Below are 19,298 nucleotides of genomic sequence, written 5' to 3'. Positions count from 1 at the left end.
CATTAAGGACATGTCAGGTAGGATGTTTGCATCAGGAATAGGGAAGGATTCGTGGCTGGAGCGCATCAGGTGCTGTTGTGACCTTGCTGGGACACCGTGGTCACTTTGTCCGGGGATAATAAATTCAGCCCAGAGCTGAGGAGGGTATTTTACGAGCTGATCCTACAGAGTCTGGCTTGCAAAGTTTAGCAAAATAAGGCTGGAAGAGGGTACAACTCATGTCTACAAACACATGGGCGGGGAGGTGTAAACCAAGGAGTGAGGAAAGCTGTTAAACTGAAGAACAGCGTTAGCACAGGGACAAGGGGGAGCAAATGTCCAGCAATAGCTGGGGTTGGAGATCAGGAGAGCCCAGCCCTTGGAGGGAGGAGGTTTTGGAGCAAACCACCATTTCAGCAGGTACCTGGTTCTGTCCATGCACAGGGGAGCAGCCTGTGGCATCCTACAGCCTCTGAAAGTGCCTTATAAGAGGAAATACGCCGATAAAATATAATTACCCCTGATTGGGGAGCAGGACTACTTGCAGCATGGGGTGGGGGGGTTGGGGGGACAGCTCTGGGCTAACCCTAATAATTTCTCCCTGATGGGACTACAGAAATGCATCTCTCGGCCCGCTGGCCCTCGTCTCTGGGATACCATAGTGGATATGGTGACAGAGAAGCTCCCATGAGGTTTGTTATCCCACTATTCTTTTTTAAAAGTTAAATTATGGTGGTTATGCTGCTATGATTAATTAAGGGCTCTTCCCTACCCGGTAATATCCCAAAGCCTTTGGCGTTGCTTGAAATTCTAATTATTCAACCCAAACCCAGCAATGGCAACAAAACAGCAAAAAAGAAAGGTGGAGCAAAAGCTGGGACAGGCTGCTGCCTTAATGAGCTGAAACCCAGGACCCAGCTGTATGGGCGCCAAGGAAAGTCATCTAAAATGAATGTCACACCTGGTTATAAATAGGGTGGCATGTGTCACTGTGCCCATTAACGTAGTGGCACGGCGATGGGTTAACCCTTTCCTTCACCCTCCCACGGCGCTAAATATAGGCAGCCTCTGCTCAGCCACGGCAGCAGCATTTTCTAGCTCCATTGGTGGATGGAAATCACCCAATATACAGAAACTAAACCACAGCCACTGTGCCACATCAGGCTGTGCTTTCACCTAGCTGCAGAGCCCATCTGACCCAAAGACATGCAAATTACCTTGTAATGAGCCCATGGTTATTCCAATGAGATAGCTCCAAGATCTGCATTGCCATATACCAAATTTCAGCAATCCTGTGTTTCACAGGACAACACCGCACCTAGTGAGACAGCACTGAGTTCCTACTACCTATATTTATTATGTAGTTAAGTGAAGGAGCCAGCATCCCCTCTGTTTTAGCTCTGTTTAGGCTGTATGACCTCCTAGTAAGTAGCAGAATTATCTATATGTATGTATATATAGAGAGGAGGTAAGTGCTCCTAAGCAGTCTGCAAAACACAGGTGATTCAAAACTTTTGGGGAATAATTTTTGCTCCCTGGGTTTTGTCTACTCTGCCATGTAATGTTTCAATTTGGCATCTTGAATGACCATTTATTTATAGCTGAATAAGCTATGGAAAAGGGAGGTTTAAAGTATTGCTCTTGGGATAGAGACTAAAAAAAAAATATCCTGAGAAAAGTGCAAATAGAGACAAATGCAAAAAGGTAAGAGGCAGAAAATCCTTTATTGAAGGGGTAAAGGCAGAGTCACAGACTGTTTTCAAAGTTAAAAACAAATACAAACAAAAGGCTAAAAACCAGAAAATTATATTTTCCCCCCTTTAAATGAAAGTCCAAAGCATAATTTTGGTTAGATTTGTTATGCTTACACAGCTCGGTTGGCAATTGCACCCTGATCTGGGGGCACTAGGGAGGAGGGTGACACCAGTCATATACCAAAGTGGTTAAACGATGAGCAGAGACGTCCCCTCTCCGACCCCGCTGCAGGTCTCGGAGTGGGGATGTGGGAGCAGCATGTTAAAACACAGTCTTTTTTTAATTTCTTTTTTCCTTTTTTTTTTTTTTCCTCTCTCCTTTCCAGACAGCTACTGTACAAAACCAAACAGAAATTCATAATAAATACCTAACACAGAGGCTCAGTACATTGCTACAATCCTTCACTGAAGGGAAACATATATATACATATATATATCCTAATATATAACCTCTTTGACTTAAATCAGCGTAAAGGCTACGTGTTTCTACGGGAAGGCTAGGGCAGGAATCCCACTTGACCATCACCCAGACCCCACACCTCAACCGAGCATCGCCACCTGCAGTCCCCCCGCTCCCAGCGGGGTCCCCATCCTCCTCCTTGCTGGAAAAGCAGCAGGATTTGCCCACAGCAGGGAGTTTTTTTGCATCTAGGAAGGGAGTTTTTGCATCTAGGGAGTTTCTGTATCTAGGAAGCTCTGGCTAAGCAACCGCGCAGTGAATATAAAAAAACTGGAAGAGACCCTTGGCGTGCACGACTCCTGTGTGATAAATACAGACGTTTTCCTTGGCACCGTCTCAGACTGAAATTTCTGACCCATCCTAAATGCTGGTTATGATGCTGGAGAGGAAACACACGCTGGCCTTTGAGTTAAAACCCTCGCAGACTCAAAGGGGAAAAAGAAAATAACCCTGCAAGGCTACATGACTTTAGCATCCAGCTATTTGGTAGAGCGAGAGAGGGCTTAAATTCCTGGAGATTAATTAGCAGACGCAGAACATTGCCCGAAGGTAGGTCTGAACAAACAGCTCTGCATCCAAACTCTGCAGCTGGCCTTTATTTTTTTTTTTCTTTCCTAAAAAAAAAAGAGCCAAGCCCTCGGTACCCTCAGTCCTTGGCTGTAGCCCATTGGTTTCAATAGGAATCATCTATGGGAGATAAAAGCTGAATATCTCGGGTTTTCAAGTTAATGATAAGGTTTCTGGCATGGCTTTGGGGGAGCAGCTCACCCCACAGTCCCATCTCAAACCTGCCTGGCCAGTGAGAAAAGGGTCTCACACGATCTTAAGTCAGGCAAAAGCAACAAGAAAAAGGATTTGCTCCATAATTGCAAATGGGGAAGCTCAGACACCGCAAATTCAAGTCCTCCTCCTCCAGCCCTTCTCCCCTTCCTACCACAAAAAGGTTGTTCCCACTGGAAATTCAGCATTTTGCTGCCAAAGGAGGAGCCGAGGCAGGGTAGGGGCATCCGCAGGGAAGCAGCAAGGGGCATCGAGGGGAGCCTGGAGATACCAAATCGCTCATCCAGTGATGGCAAAACCTTTCCAAATTCCATCCCCACTCCCCAGGGACTGGCTGCTGCCAGCACACGGACAGCGATCGCTTCGAAAGGGGGAAAGTTCAGGGACTGAGCCGCCATCTGTGCCGGGGCCAGACAGTGGCTGGGCTGGGGAGAGGGGGCCTAGCTCTTCCCCACCGGGAAGGAAGAGCTCCAGCTTTGCCAGGCTCGGTTTTAGACCAAGAATTACTCGAGCAAGGCTGGAGCCTGGCACCAGATCTGAGATTCTTCATGTATCCCAGGAAAGCAGAGGTGAAGAGCAGCACCAGTCACTACGGTGGGCTGGGAAAGAGGCTCAGCATCTGCAGATCCCGGGCTCATCCCTGCTGCAAGCCAGGTTAGCAACTGATCTCCAAAATTAAAGCAGAGCTGAGAAAATGAGCACGCAGGGGACTGGAAGCCAAGGATGGGAGAGGAAAGGCTGGCACACCCAAGTATCGACTCCAGAGGGGGGACCGGGTATTGCAATAGGCATTCCACAGTCCAAGCACTGCAGAATTAGTAAGTAATTAATTCTCATGGTGGCCCTGCAAGCCAGATCAGGTGTAATTAAGCCTTGGTTTTATAGCTGAGGAAATCGAGGCATGGGGTTGCAGCTCTAGGAAAGACCCTGCAGATGCTGGGGGTGTTTGGGGGCAGTGGTTTGTCACCTTGTAGACTATAAACCCAGCAGAAATGGCTACGACCATCTCGCCTGTCCTCCTGCCTAACACGTGCCAGGATCCGGCCCTCAGCTTGTTCCCACTTCCAGCCAGATGAGCCAGTTATCTCCCAAGCTAAGCCCACAGCTGATAAAACACTCCTCAAGCTCAAGGACACCCACGCTGCTGTAGGGAGGGGACGGCAACCCGATCCAAGCCTTTTGCAGAGGGATCCCGATTTTATCAAAGCCGCCCACCCTGGACCTCCTTGACCTGCAGCTGGGACGGGGCGATGGCAAAAAGCAGGCTCTGCATTTTTTTTTTCCAGCAACAAACCCCAGCGAACCGTACAAACAGTCTGCACTCATGTTTAAGGACAGCTCTTTGGGAACACCTTACAGATACGCTTATTCTTCCCCTTAAATTACAACTTGCCTGCAAGCGGCCAGCCAGAAAGGAAGAAAGAAAGAAAGGAAAAGAAGTGATTCCTCCCCGTTTTGCCGCTGTTATTCCCCCCTCTGAGGTAGACGTCGATGGGGCGGGGATGAACCGCTGGAGAGTGGTTTTTCGTCTAGCGAGCAAGCCCGCGGCGTCCTCGCCGTCCTGCCCCAGCGTTGCCAGCGCGGTGCATCGCCGCCGAGCCCGTCGCGGCGCGGCTCAGCACTGCCGCAGCATGCAGGCGGTGGTGGCCGGCGGTGGCCCTGGCGAGCTGCATTTCTCCGGGGCGGTGATTTTACCAGCGTAATCGATGCAAGAGGCGTTGCGTGTCCGCACGCCCTCGCCACAAGTTTGGGAGCAGGGGGACCAGGGACCCAGGCGCCAGAGCGGGCAGGGGACGTCTCCGCAGGGCTTGATGTCCTCAGGCTTGAGGGCTCTGTCGCAGGTAGAGGAGGTTTGACCCTCCACATCCCGACAATCCACCGTCCGCCTCTGCCAGCCGGAGCCGCATGTCTTGGAGCACTCAGACCAGTCGCCCAGGACCCACTGGGAGGTCAGCATCGGTCGGATGACGTTGGCCGACTTCTTCTCTTTGCCCTTCTGCTTGCTGAAAGGGACGTCCTTGGGGATGAAGAAGGTGTACTTGACTTTTGGTGGGAAGATCTCACTGGCGATGGTCAGCAGCTGGACGGTCAGAGGCTCCGGGAGCTGTCGGAAGCTCTGCAGCCTCTCCAGGGTCGTCATGGAGCCGCTGTATTTCAGGATGGTCCCCTTAATGAGGATGTCCTGCTCCATGGCCGAGATGGCAAAGTCTCCGTTCAGCAGGTATTTGCCCTCAAGGGTCCTCAGGGCCAGGTAATTCCCGTCGTGACGGACCCCTCGGTGGCTGCGCTGTTTGATGTCGATGTTGGTTGCTCCGGCGGGGATGGTGACGATGTCGTTGTAGCCGTATCTGCATGAGGCAAAGGGACACGGTTATTTTCCTGGACTTCTTAAGAGGAGACCCACTTGGCGAGTGGGATTGTGGCTCTGAAGCCGTTCCTCTGTAACCCAGAGCGCTCAGGAGCTGGAAATATTGCAGCCGTGCCAGATGTGTGCTCAGCTGGAAGATCTTGCTGAATTACATGCAAAAATGAGCGATGCAATCAAACGAACAGCCCCACGGTTACCAGCCTCGGAGGGAAATTTCCCCTTACTCCCTTTCTTTTGAAACGGATGAAGTGTTTGGGACTAAAAGCCTGGCTCTGCCCAGCGGTGCTGTCACTGGTGATGCTGAAGGATAGCAACAGCGATAGATATAGATATAGAACAGCAGAATAAATAGATATAGAACAGCAGAATAGGAGAGAGTCGGGGTGCTGTAGGTGCTGTACGCATAGAAAATACCTACACCGGCCAGATGTTGCTGCTAAAACCAGATCAGCAGTTAAACAGTTAACCCAACAGACATCTCGTATTGTCGATGGCTTGATATGAACTCGAAAGCCTTTCCTACAAGACAGCAAGCACTACAGCAGCAAAACCATCCCTTATCCATGAGTGGGCATCTCTGCACTCTGAGCTCATCTTTGGAAGGGTTTTGCAGCCACCACCACGGTGCAGAAGAGCTCCTGTTGGAGGGCACAGAGGACATTCCCAGGCCAGGGAAGGACTTCCCTGCAAAGCCAGCCAGAGCCCATCCCCAGAGCACCACAGCTCCCAGAACAGGACTGGGAAGGCTTCGGTACTCGAGCCCTCAGCACCCAGTAATTACTTGTCGCTATAATAAAATGTCACCCTGGCGTGACTCACGCCGTGGGGCCGGCAGGATTGTTTTCCACGCATCCCCACGGTTGATGCTGTGGTCGGTAATTAGGTTTAGAGTATTTTGGAATAAAGCCTTCGGGTCAAACCCTGCTCTCAGTCACCCTGGCCTCCCTAACCCTGATCTTAATGGGATCTCTTCTTGGCTGTAGCTACCACGCTAATCTCTCTTTAGTCAACCACAAACAATTCATAGGAGAGTGGAAGCCCCATTTCAGCTGGCTCCCTGGAAGGAAACCATTTAGGAAATCTAATTTGACTGCGTGAGTCACCTCGCCGCATGGAATTGGACACGTTGGGCTTTTGTTATGACCTTTTCAACAAAAGCCTTAAATTCAGCTCTTTGGCAAAGCAACGGAGATCTCGGGCGAGGGAAGCGGCTGCCTTGATGCCCATGTCCCAGGACTGGAATTCACCCCTAAGCCCAGGGAAAAGTTATTGAACTATTTATATCCCGCATCAGCCCTCGAAATAACGTGTCCAGCTTGCTGCGTTGGGGTGAGATGCATATTGTGAACTCCTCGGGGCAGCAGATTTACTTGCAGTGGCGTACCGAGCCCATCGCCGGTGTCAGCACCAGCTACTATTTTAGGAAACAAACTCTGCTTGGCTTGCATAACACTGCCCCGAAATAAACTTAGCGTAAGCTCTGGAGTTTGTGAAGGAGACCAGGCTGTTGCAAGGCCACTCGGCTGAGGGTGTCTGCATGGCTGCAAGCCCAAGTTGGTGGTGTGGAGGGGAAGCCAAGCACTCCTCAAGTCCGGCTACTGCAAACAAGATCTGCAGCTAGGTGTGATGCTTTTGGTACAGAAAGCAAACTGGCTTTGCATGACCTAGGAAGAGTCTTAATATTCCTAACCTAGCACTCTTGCAACAAAAAAAGAAAGGAGAGTGAGATGGGAAGCTGTTTATTCTCCCCCCAGCCCATCTCTGCAGACCCCTTCTCCCCTTACTTGGATCGGTTGAGCGAGCCGGATATTTTCCTGCAAGTCGAGCCGTTGCCGCCGCACACCCCACACTTGTCCAACTTCTTGGAGGACCCGACTATGTGATCGCAGCCAGCCTTGATGCACTGCCCGTGGACGCAGATGGAGAGGGTCTCCGGTCCGCACAGCGTCCCATCGATCACCTGGGGGGCGGAGGAGCAATTAGGGCATGGCTGTGGGTGTGTGTTTGATGTGAGATGGGGTAACGAGGGGCGATAGGAATTATCATCACCAGATATCTTACTTTGGCCTCGAAGACTTTAAATTCACTCCTCCCTCTGGCTCGGCAGAAGAGCTTGCATCGGTCTCGGGGTGACACTCCTGCGTACTTGGGAACCCACTCCAGGAGGTTCCCTTCCAGATCCGTAAAGTTGTAGCTGTTGTACTTCTCACACTGCTGCTCCCGAAAGCTTTTCCCTGAAAGGAAAGGAACGGCTTTAAACTGCAACAGGGGAGGTTCAGACTGGACATTAAGAAAAAATGTTTCCCAGAAAGAGTGGTCAGAGAGTGGAATAGGCTGCCCAGGGAGGGGGTGGAGTCCCCATCCCTGGGTGTGTTTAAGGGTCGTTTAGATGAGATGTTGGGGGATGTGGTGTAGGGGAGAACTTTGTAGAGTCGGGCTGAGGGTTGGGCTCGATGATCCCAAGGGTCTTTTCCAACCTGAATGATTCTGTGATTCTGTGTGAAAGGCGAAACGTGACCCAAAAGCCGCAGGAAGCCAGCAGGAACTGCTGTCCTCCCGAGGATAGCAGGAGCATGCAGCAAGCGTGCAAGGAGAGGAGGGATGCCACACACCTCTGTGGGATCACAGCCCCCAGCAGAAGGTTATTGCCGCCCCCCCCCCCCCAATATGAATATTCAAGGGAGAGCTGAGCAATCCCTGCTAATGGGTTCTGCACAAACGGGGGTGGGAGGTGAGCGTGCATTTGGGAATGGCTTCCTTTTGTCGTGTGGGTGGGTGGCTTTGCAAAGCTGGGCTTACCATCGGGCGGGCACTCGTTGGTGTGGCAGGACTGGTATTTGGCGCGCTGGCCCTCGCAGTATCTGCCGCCGTGCTGGGGCTTGGGGCTGTCGCAGTGGCGGAAGGAGAACTGCACGCCGCCGCCACACGTCCGGGAGCAGGAGCCCCAGGGGCTCCATGGGCCCCAGCCGCCATCCACCGCCGGCTGCAAGAGGCCACGAGAAGCTGCTAGATCTGTCCCTGAGCCCATCCATCCCCAGCTGCTCGCTCCCAGGGCGAGCAAAGATCTGGAGCAACATTAAAACCAGCTCCTCTCCCCATGTCACCAGCTGGGGCCCTAAAGCACTTAAGCACATACTTCACATGAAGTTATTACTGACTTCCACCAGTCTGTCCATATGCCTAAAGTTAAGCTTGGGTTTAAGTACTTTGCTGACTGACTCAGAAATCACTGCTAATTCCCCCGGCAGGGCAAAAAGCGATGATTTAATTGCAGAACTGCAGCTGCTTGCTCTGGTTCAGACCAGCCCATGCCTTGGCAAAAGGCATGGAAGTGTTTATCTACAAGCCAGGCTTGCCGGTAATAAAGATTCATGAAAGGTGCTGTTGAAAGAGAGATGTCCAGAAAACAAATCAGGCAAATCCAAAGCTAGTCCAAGAGGCAGCACCACTGGGGTGAGAGGTTTGGGAATCCCAAAGGGTCAAGGCCCAGCCCGTCAGTCCCTAATCCCACCCGTTACCTGGGGTTTCAGGGCATCCTGTGGGATGCAGCGGCTGTCCCAGCAGAGCCCGCCGGTTTTGCAGGGGGTGCCGTCGGCCCACGGCAAGCTGCCATTCTTGGTGTGGCAAAGGGGCTCCCCGCTGCCGGTCCTGCACCAGAGCTGGGCACAGACATCCTCCTCCGTGGTGTTGGGGCAGTGCTGGAAGTCCTTGCCAAAGATCTGCTGGCATTGCTGGTCCAGGCTGTACAGGGCTCCTTGGCCGGGCAGCTCAGCAGGAAGGGAGAGGGGGTTGGCCGGGGCATCGAGCAAGCAGTCGCCTGGGTAAGGTGCAAGAATTAGGCTGGAGATGCATCAAGGCTTGACACCATGGACTGCACAAAGAATGGCTCCCCAAACCTCTGCCCGTGGTCAGATTTGACTCCCTCTCCATCCCACACACCCCTCCAGGCGTTGCAAAGAGCCTGAGCAATTAAGGAAGAGGTTGTCTTGAGCGACGAGGCTGCTGATGAAGCCTTACCGTGCCCTCCATCCAGGAACTCGGTGAGGTACATGGCACTGCAGGGAGACCAGGGCTGGGTCTTGTTCAAGTGGATGAAGAGAGGGGCCATCATATGGTGCTTGCCGAGGGGCCCGAAGAGCCGCTCGCAGGTCTTGGAGTCGTCGTGGGGCATGCTGAGCACGTGGCCTGGGGGGCAGAGAGCTTCGGTGAGCCACAACCTCCCAGCCCCAGATGATGCACGGGCAGCAGGGAGCATCTCTAAGTCATCAGGCAGTTCCTATGGCTGAAAAAAGCTATTTGCTTCGATAAATCAGAAGCAATAAACAAAACTCAAGGTGTCTCCAAGGTACAACCCGCTGCGTGCAGGGCAGAGCCGCTCAGATTAGCCAACGCATCTCTAGGAGTGGCAAACCAAGGGGGAGAAGTGCTTGATCCCACGCCTCAGCTCACCACATCAGGTAAATCCACCCATTTACACCAACTCAGTCGCTTGTAAGCACCTCTGCTGGTGCAAAGCAGCTTCTACCAGTGCCAGAAGCTCCCCAGCGCTGCCCAGGGCTTGGCGGGTGGTACCCAGCCGGGAGATGCTGGTGTTGGGCTGTGCTACATCCCCTGCCAGCAGCGGGGCTGGCCACGCCGGGCTGAAAAAGCAGAAACCCCCTCGGGAAGGGATGCGTTACCCAGTTCGTGAGCCAGGGTGTAGGCTGCCTGCAGGCCCTCGTCCTCAATCACCGAGCAGCTTTTGTTGCGGTCGCACATGGTGCCAATATCGGCCACTCCCAGCGTGTCGCAGCTTTGGTGCCCACAGAAGTCCTGTTTGGGAGCAGCACCGAGGGGGGATAAGGCAGGGCGAAGGGGTCCCCGTGTTCGACAGCTCCGGAGCTGGGCAACCCCACTGGTGCTTTGCACCCCGAATGTAACCACTCCCCCCAATCGCTTTGCTGCAAGCTCCGTTCTTTGCGTGGCGGGGGGATCCCTCCTCTCCCTCCAGGGACACCTCGACCCCTTTCCTCTCCCCCCAGGGACCCTTCAGACCTGTCTCGTCAGCAGGATGGCGGTGTCATAGTGCTCCGGGTGCCGGTCGCTTGGGGGGTTGAACCTTTGCTGCCAGCTACAGAAGTTGCGCAGGGTGAGCCCGCCGTTGTCGGACACCTCCGGCCCCGCTGCTGCCTCGTCCACCACCAGCACCTTCACCACCACCAAGTTGATGGAGTTTTTCAGGCTGGGGTGCTTGTAGATGCGAGCCGCCATGGCCATCAGGGTCAGGACATGGTTCTGCGGGGAGAGAGAGGGGCAGGCGAAGCCTGGGTGAAACTTTGCCATCAGGCTCTTTTTTTTTGTTAGGAAAGGAGAAATCAGCCTCATTTCTCCAGACCGACTCAGGCAGCCAGCTGGGTTGATGGACTAAGTGTTGCCTTTTCTGTACGTGATGCTTTACACCCCGTGCCGGCGGGAAGGATGGGCAGGACAAGCCCACCCCTGCATCCCCCTTCTCCAGCCGCCGTGTCTCACCTGCCACGAACCCTTTGCACCCAGAGACCCTTCGGGAAAACCTCACGTGTCCGAGTGCATGCTCTCGCATATTCCCAAAGCATTAACTTTGCCCTCACTGCCCCTGGGTAGGAACCGCCTCATGCGCAACATCTCCCTGGTGCAAAACCACCCTCGCATTGCTGTGAAACTCCTGCCCGTGCTGGTCGGCAGAGTTTGAGCCCAACATCCTCAGCGACAAACTGGGGCTAAAGCACTTTGATGGCCAAGTCTTCGCCCAGCAGCATTCCCTGCTCGGGCGACTGGGACGACCAGAGATTACTTAATATGTCAAACGCGCCAGCGGTGTTTAGGCTGATGTAAACATCTTATCGGAGCATCGAAATTCCTCTTCTGCTTGGCACCCATTCATGGCCCAGAGTCAGAAGAAAAAAATGCAGCTATTACACAATATAGTATTGGGAAAGAGAAAGTGGCTTCTCTCCTCCCCAGATGAATTACACCCCGTGGTCTCGCTTCAGCGCCACTATCTAATTAAACTGGAAGGACTCGTGGAAACCCTGTCCGATGGCTGAGTTTCACCCAAAATCCTTATTTCCTGAGTGGAGCCAGCTCTGTGCGCTCATCCATCACGATGCTGCCGGGACAGTGATATGCACAAAACGCCATTTTCTTAGCAAACGAGGGAGATGTTTAGGGAGATACTCCCCCCCGCCCCAACAGCGATGGCATATTTGCTGCACCGACAGCCACTCGCCCAGGGCACTTGTGGCTATTTTAAATTATTCTGCCACATTTTATCCCGTCACTGGCAGCTCCATGTAAACAGATGTTTTGCTTCAGCAAGACATATCCCAAGTCCTCCCCGGCTCATTATCCAAGGGCAGGCCCCAGCAAGGATGATGGGAGCACTGAATAGACTGGTTTATTTAGACTGGCCAGATCTCTGTGACATGACTCACATCCCAGCCCGAAGCATGCAACAAATGTCACAGAGAAGTCACCGCCGAGGCAAGAAACCCAGGCGAGATCCCTGCGAGTGGTTGCTTCAGGGGACTGGGGGAATTGTTTACCCCATGGGGAAAAGTCTATCGGGAACTTCCTAAAAATATCACAAAGCCTTCCTAAAATGACCTGCGTGAAGACCTAGAAGGATGCTCTACGCTGGAGCTGTGCATCATGGCATCATCCATCACTTGCGAGGAAGAAAATCCTGCCCCGTCCTTTGCTAACCCATTACAGGTTTCTCTCCATCCTGGTGGTTGTTACCTGGGAGCTCTCAGTCCCTACCGCAGATCCCCCAGGACACCGACCCTCGCGTCCTCGGGGTTACATCCAGCCAAGAAACTCTTTCAGCAGCAGGAACGGAGGGACTCGGAAAACATCCGTCCGCCTTCCCTTCGCCTGGAAAGCGAAGATGGAAAGCGAACCGAACAAACAGCTATTTAGTGCAGATTAAAAGGTCAAATTCACTTGTTCCACCATCTGGTGTCTATTTATACCCATCCCTGGATCGTGCAGGAGTTGGTTGGGCTTCAGATGGACCCTGACTGCTCCAGGGAGAGCAGCAATCCACCTGCACCGCCTTGGCCTGGCCAAGGGTTTGGAGCTGGGGCCAAAAGCAAATTACGGGATCCCCAGGGCTCAGGAGAGGCTGACTGAGCGCTTTCGGCCAACAACCGGCTGCAGATGAGTTGAATCCCGCTTGTCCCGTCCTCCCTGTGCCTTTGCAAACAGGCTCTGGCTTGACGAGCCACCCAGGAGGGAACGCTGCCTTCTCCAGGTTTTCCCTCCCAGCGTTGAGGCTGAGGATGGGGGTATCGGGATCAGATGCGGGGCAGCCACGGGGTCGGTTTTGGGGAGCCCAGAGGCACAAACAGCCTTGTTCCTGCCTCCTTGCGAGGCACTACCCTGACTTTTCCAACCAGCATCCCAAGAGATCTTGATGGGATTTCTGTCCAACTGGTAAATACAGCTGGAAAATCAGCCCCTTACCTGCTCTGGGGGGAGAGGACAGCAGTCCAAGCTGCAGAGGATGGGGGGAGCATCCCTTCTCTGCCCTATGTGCTGCTTTTATGGCCAGGCTTGAGTATCACAGCTGAGCCACCCCGCTGCAGGGGGTTCTACTGCCTGGTGATGCCTCCCCAAACCTCCCTCTTTTTCCCCTGGCTGCAATCCTTCATTCCCTATGGTCTCAAGGAGATCAAATTCCACCCATTTCCCACCCCAAAATAAAGGGGCATGCCTTTTTTCCAACACACCTGCATTACAGCAGCTCGGATATCCCTCCTGCCACAGCACCGCTGCTTCTCGAGAGCCCTGAGCCAGACACGCGCAGGCACCACCAGCATTGCCCGGCAGCAAACAGCACGTGCAGAGGGTCAGCAGTGGAGAAAATAAACACAAATCAGAGCACGGGGAACTGAAGTGGTTGTTTTTAACCTGATAATGCTGAAGGACTTCGCTTTCCGATACAGGCTCTTGCAAAATCTCTGCTTACGTTCTCCTTTGCAGGAACCCCAAACTGTTTTGGTTTCTTTTTTTAGTTGTTATTATTTTGGGGGGGAGAAACTGCTCTTACACAGACACTGACTATTATTGTGGTATGTACGTAATGATCTAATATCGCCGGACCCACCCAGCACAGGAGGATGGCAGGGAGCACCCGTGCAACACCCCGGCACAACTCGCCTCCCTCCGACACATTCCCCAGCTCGTGGAGATTAATGCTCAACTCGACCTGGGGCTGTAGGTTTGTTTGTTTGTTCATATGGTTGTTGGGTTTGGGTTTTTTTTTTTTTCCCCCCCCTCTCTTTTCTCCCTAGAAGCCAGCGTTTCTGTAAGGGGGAAAAAAAAAAAAAAAAAGAAACGCTGAGATTTCTGGAGCGCAAACAGATGGGAGGAAGAAAACACAGGGTCAGATGCGAGGGCTGCCCAACTTTTAAAAAACAACTGGTAAAAACATATCCCAGCCTGTCTGTCTCCCCTGAAGCGATGTCTGCGTGCTGGCCTCCCGGCTCGGATACCCACAGCGGCCGGTGGCCGCCCTGCCAGCCTCCTCCTGCAGTTTGAAGCCTGGGCCAAGAATTTCCTTGCAAAAATGCTGGCGGCAGCCAAGGGAAATGGGGGGCATGCCGGAGGCGAGGGGGACACCTTGCCAGCCTGCCGGTGTGCCTGGCTGCCCTCCTGCCTTCCTGGCTCTCTGCCTTTTCCATCTACCACATCGTTTTTCCCCTCTTCTCTTTCCCTCCCTGCTGGGTATTTGGGGCTGACCCACCAAAGCAGCGGTTATCCCTTTTCAGAGCTGGGGGAAACTGAGGCACACGCAGGACTGCCACCACCTCTTTGCAGGCACGGATAAACGTGAAGCCAAAACCCCGTCCCGAGAGCATCTTGGGGCAGGAGCGCTGCAGTTTGCAGTTGCTCCTGGGCTGCTTCGGTGGGAGCCGGCTCCCTTCACGCTGCGCCTTTCATACCGAAGCCCTTGATAATCGGCGGTGACCGCGCCAGCGGCGGGGCTGAAACGCAGCAGCTGTTTGACATTACGGGGCGAAGCGAGGAAGCGACTGCATCGGCCAGGGGGAAGATTTAGGGAGGCTGCCCGCTCCTCCGACCCCTCGCACCAAAGCGGATGCAGGCTTGGGGTCACACCGGGGGGGCAAATCCCAGAGCATCCGCGCAGGTCCCCCTTTGCTTCGCAAAGATCCCTTTTAATCCCATCCCGGTTGCCTTTGGGATGGGCTCAGGAGGGGCCGGCTCCTTTTGTCAAGGGATTAAGCGAACTCACCCGCTCAAGCTGCAAAATATCCTAAAGCAAGCCTAGGAGCCGGACACGAGGGGACTTGAGGCTCCAGGGTGGCTTTGGCTTTACCTCCAAGGTCACTTTGATGGTCAATCCAGGTGTGGGAGAGCTGACAGCGGGACCCCAGCAGTGCCCCGTGCCGTGCACTCCAGCACCCGCCTGGTTCTAGAGGAAAGGGATTGCAACAGCACTCCTAAAACCTCGTAAATATGCCTGGAAAAAACACAGAAGTCAGGTGAGGAATCCTGCCTTGATCAGACCAATCTGATTTTGCCCTGTCCTCAGTCATCACTGGCTTTTGGCGGATCGCAGATTCCGTGCTTGCAAGAGCAAGGGGGAAAGAAAAGGGGATCGCAGCCATCATGTTTGCAGAGGAAAGCTTGGAAACGCGTCTCATCTGCACCCAAGAGACTGGAGAAATCCCACCACAGGAATCCGATTCTGCTGCCAACTGGCTGGAGATGCTGCGGCCGGTTTTTGTAACCGCCTGTTGCTTTAGGTGTCTCGGCAAACATCCCCCGGGCCTCGACGAGCATCTCCACAAGTGCAGGCTGCAGGTGCTCAGCCCCAGTGCCCTTTCCTCTGCATGTCAGAGGGATGAGCCCCTCCACCGTCTCCTGCCTCAGTTTCCCCCACTCAAAACCCCCACTTAATTCTGTTAGTGATGCTCACCGTCTGGTTTTTTTTTTTTTCCCCAAGTATTTTGGGTCCTCGACAGGAAAAATGTAAAGGAAAAATTGTGTGTCCAGCCTGGGGCCTCGCACCCATCCCAATTTAAGGGGGCTTTTCCTAATCACCACAGGTCTCATCCTGCCAAGTCCTCCACGACCTGCCAGCTGCTCACAAGTGTTATTACTCAGCACTGTCCTGCTACTAATTTCCCCCCAAACACCCCAATTCCTGCAAGCGTCCAGCCAGAAGAATGACTAAACCCCCATATTTCAGGTCTGGTTCTGCTCTCACTTAATCATTTCCTCCTGGTTTACATGAGTATTGATGGAGGTACAATTAAGCTCGTGTTATCTAAATTAGGTTAACAGCTGAGCTTTAAGGCTCTGATTGATTAGAAATAAATCATTAATAGAATTTTCCCAACAACAGCATGACATTGATAATAACTTGCAACACTTGAATGCATCTTATGGTGACTATCTTCTACTTGAGCTGTTACAGCTTATGCAAGAAAATAACTGGGAATACAAACAATGCTTGTGACCTTTAATAAATATTTGGTAATTAAAGTGTGGTTACGGGAAGAAAAGTCACTATATCAATATGGTTTCTTCTGACTCAACATTTCTGCTCCCTAGGCATCTCCCAGCCAGCTCTCTAAGATCTCACTAGCATGAAAAAGCCATCACTTTTTTTTGGCCCACAAAATGTAGGTATTTAGGGAGAAGCGCGATGGCTATTTGGTCTCCTGAGTTAGCAGCAACCGTGCTTCTCCCTGCATTTTTGTTGCTGAGAACAAAAGACACAGAAACCCAGCAGGTGGCTTTTTTTTTTTTTTTCTTTTACTGCTACACCAGAGCTGGTTAAGTTTTCCCCCAAATACTTAAATATGCTCTTGCTCTGTTCATCCCAAACAAGATCTTTAAATGCTCCTTCCCCATCAAGAAATACCCTGTGAGATGATGCAAAGATATAACTCTTGGGGACAAAAAAAACGAAGGTAAAATGGGAGTCAAGCAGACTGGAAACTCCCTGATAACTAAAGGAGCTGCCATGGACCTCCCAGGCAGCATCACCCACCCCCAGGGCTGTACCAGCCAAACCAGGGCAGGGTACCCGCGTTTCAGCCCCTTGGTTGTGTGTACGTGCAGCTCAGCAGCCTCCAAGAGCTGCCACGGCACAGAATTACCCAGAGGGTTGTTGCTTTTTCCTCAGCTCAAGCTGGGCATTATCAGGATTCCCCCACCCCAAATATCTGTAGCAGGAGGCAGACCCTCACGTGTTGTTTTAGAACCACTGGGTGCCCAACCAGCTGCAGAAGATGCAACACTCTTTTTTTCCTGTCCTCTTGGGGAATCAGAGACCAGCTTCACACTACAGGGAGAGTCATTTCCACCACCACTTACATGCCTGTTGCTTCAAAATTCAGATTACTCCATTGTAAACTCTATTTTTGACTGCTGTGAGCTCGGAGAGGGGGGTGGGGGGTCATCTCCATCGCTCCTTGACTCTCTGCTATCTGTTCCTGCCTGCCTTGGTGGCGTGCAAAGAAATACCAAGCAAGGGGCAAAACCCGAGTGATGCTGAGCAGCTGAAATCAGCTGGAGCTCCAAGGTTTAGCGTTTCTCAAGGTCTGACCCTGCCTGAGCAAGGCTGGAAATAAAATGCTGCTTTATTAAGAGCGGAGAAGCTAGATGAAGCCCCCGGGGGGAAGGATAAAGCGGGCAGAAATGGCAAAGCCAGGCTGCCAAAGCCTGGTTTCAGCTGCCCGACTGCTCCCTGCTGAGCTCCAGCCTCAAGGACTCCTCCAACAGCCCAACCAACCCACTGCAGAGGACGAGCAACTTCGATGCGCGGTTCTTCCCCTTGCAAAGACCCGAGTGCGTTTAGACCCTGCAAACCTGAATCTGGACCTGAGGACCCGAACAACCCATCGCTGCAGGGACCACGGCGGCGGGGGCTTTGCAAGAGGCACGAAAAATAACCCGGCGCCAATGAAAGTGGCCGGTCAACAGCCCTGGAGATGGATGTAGGGGGGATGAGAGGCTGGGACCCCCGCTCCTGGGGTCTCCACGACGCTTGGCTGGGGGCAGAGTCTCCGCAGCCGGAGCATGTGGGAAGAGAGGGAGCATTTCTGGTGGTGGTGGCTGGGGGAAAGGGCTGTTCGTGCATCTGCTCGGCTGCGAACAGGTGGCTCAGGAGCGGGGCTGCGCATTACTCAGCCCCTGGTTTATTTACTATTTGGCCCAAGCTCCTATCCGGAAGGGAGTTAAGCCCATCGCCTTGCAGCACAGCTCTTTCCCTGTAGCAAGAAAGGCATTAACCCCCTCTGTCCCCCACCTATGGGGTCACCAGACTGGGGGGACATCACGGTGTCCAGCCTGTGCGGACACAGGCTCCCTGGGATGGGTGCTGGCTCTGGGAAAGGGTCCCCAAACACCGCCTGAACCCCATAGATCAACCCTGCAGGGGTTTGCCCCAGGGATTTACGGCCCCTACGCAGCAAGGAGGGGTGGGGACAGAGCCAAAGTGTCCCCCGCCCCGTCCCCAGCTCTGTAACGCGCTCACCCAAGGTGGTCCCTGGTGTCCTGTGGGGGCCGGACAGGAAAGGGGGGGACACAGAGAGGCAGCGGGGATGGGGACAGGAGGGATGGAGGGGGGACAGGATGGGGGACGGGAGGGATGGACGGGGGACAGGACGGGGGATGGGAGGGATGGACGGGGGACAGGACGGGGGACGGGAGGGATGGAGGGGATATAGGGGACAGAGGGTATGAAGGGGACTGGGGGTTGGAGAGGGACAGGAGGGGATACAGGGGCTGGAGGGGATGAAGAATGAAGGGGATGGAGTGGGACAGGAGGGATGGAGGGGACTGGGGGGACAGGAGGGACGGAGGGGACGGGGAACACCGCCAGCCCTTACCTCCACGTCCTCCCCGTAGAAGCGCACCATGGAGGCATCAGCCACCAGCAGCGTCTCCACGTACCGCGCCTGGGAGACGAAGCGCTTGGCCCGGCGGCGCGGCCCCCCGGGCTCGGTGGCGGGGACGGGGGGGGCGGCGGCGGGGTGGGCGCCCGGCGGGGCGGCGCGGCGCTGGAGGCGGTGCGGGCGTCTCCAGGGGGGGCCGGGCGAGGGCTGCCCGAGCGGCTGCAGCTCGTAAGCCGCCCCGTCGAGGAGAAAAGCGGCTCGGAACCCCCCCCCGCCGCAACGGCTGAGCACGGCGGGAGCATCGGGGCTCCCCTCGACGGCTCCCGAATAAAAACAACCCCGGCGCGGGGGGCTCCGTCCCGGGGGCCGCCGGCCCCCCAAGCGCTGGAGGCGGAGGCGGGGGGCCAGAAAAGCGGCGTCGGGGCGGAGGCGGAGGACGACGGCGCGGCCGAAGGCGGCCAGGCGCAGGGCCAGCTGCCCCGGCGGTGCGGGCAGGCGGGCGGGCAGCAGCGGCTGCGCTTCCCGGGGGGGCGGCGGCAGCGCCCACGCGTGACACAGCAGCAGCAGGTGGAGCGGAGCCCGGCCCCCCAGCAGCGCCCGCCGCCCCATCGCCCCCCGGCCCCGCTGCTGCCGCCCCGCCGGGCTCTCGGCGGCTCCCCCGCAGCCTCCGCGCCGGCTGCGGAGCCCGCTGTATTTATACTTTCTCCCCCCGGCTTTGACATAAGAGGTTTATTTTTGATCTCTCGCTGTTCCCCACTCCCCTCCCCTGCCAGCCAGAGCCTGGGGGAGGAGGAGAAGTGAAAGAGAAAAAAAAAAAAAAAAAGCGGAGAAAAAAAAAAACCCACACACTTTAAAAAAAAAAACCCAAACCAAAAACCAACCCACTTTTGGATGCGATTTGAGGCCAATCAGGCGCCGGGAGCCCCGCCTGCCTCCAAGTGTCAACTCCAGCCTGTTACTCTCCCAGCATTAACCCCTTCAGCCCAGCCTCTGCCCGCCCGCCCGGGCCTGATCCTGCCCAAGGATCCAGCTCGGGGAGGTGGTGCTGCCCCAGGGGTTGGGGT

At 54.3% G+C, this 19,298-nt stretch overlaps 1 protein-coding gene across 2 annotated transcripts; it reads right to left on the bottom strand.

Moving 5' to 3' along the window:
- Nucleotides 1-1,684: 1,684 nt before the first annotated feature.
- Nucleotides 1,685-19,298, bottom strand: ADAMTS8 (ADAM metallopeptidase with thrombospondin type 1 motif 8). Of its 2 annotated transcripts, none has more exons than XM_074851004.1 (9): nucleotides 18,229-19,298; nucleotides 10,376-10,615; nucleotides 10,021-10,153; nucleotides 9,359-9,526; nucleotides 8,860-9,158; nucleotides 8,141-8,324; nucleotides 7,403-7,575; nucleotides 7,126-7,301; nucleotides 1,685-5,321 (listed from the first exon to the last, which is right to left on the bottom strand). In XM_074851004.1, the coding sequence occupies exons 1-9, from the start codon at nucleotides 18,841-18,843 to the stop codon at nucleotides 4,589-4,591; spliced, it is 2,721 nt and encodes a 906-aa protein (XP_074707105.1). In that variant the 5' UTR covers nucleotides 18,844-19,298; the 3' UTR covers nucleotides 1,685-4,588. The 2 variants fall into 2 exon arrangements, with proteins under 2 accessions (XP_074707105.1, XP_074707106.1); XM_074851005.1 differs by lacking the exon at nucleotides 18,229-19,298 and adding an exon at nucleotides 13,093-13,201.

The sequence above is a fragment of the Strix uralensis genome, chromosome 26, assembly GCF_047716275.1.
Source record: "Strix uralensis isolate ZFMK-TIS-50842 chromosome 26, bStrUra1, whole genome shotgun sequence".
In the NCBI taxonomy this organism is placed as follows: domain Eukaryota; kingdom Metazoa; phylum Chordata; class Aves; order Strigiformes; family Strigidae; genus Strix; species Strix uralensis.
This window is presented reverse-complemented; position numbering and strand designations above follow the sequence as displayed.

Coding starts and splice junctions, on each gene's coding strand:
- ADAMTS8 (XM_074851004.1), bottom strand. CDS start 18,843: ATGGGGCGGCGGGCGCTGCTGGGGGGCCGGGCTCCGCTCCACCTGCTG. Junction 9,159..9,358: donor GTTCCTGGATGGAGGGCACG/GTAAGGCTTCAT, acceptor CACCTTACCCAG/GCGACTGCTTGCTCGATGCC. Junction 5,322..7,125: donor GGCTCGCTCAACCGATCCAA/GTAAGGGGAGAA, acceptor TGCCTCATGCAG/ATACGGCTACAACGACATCG.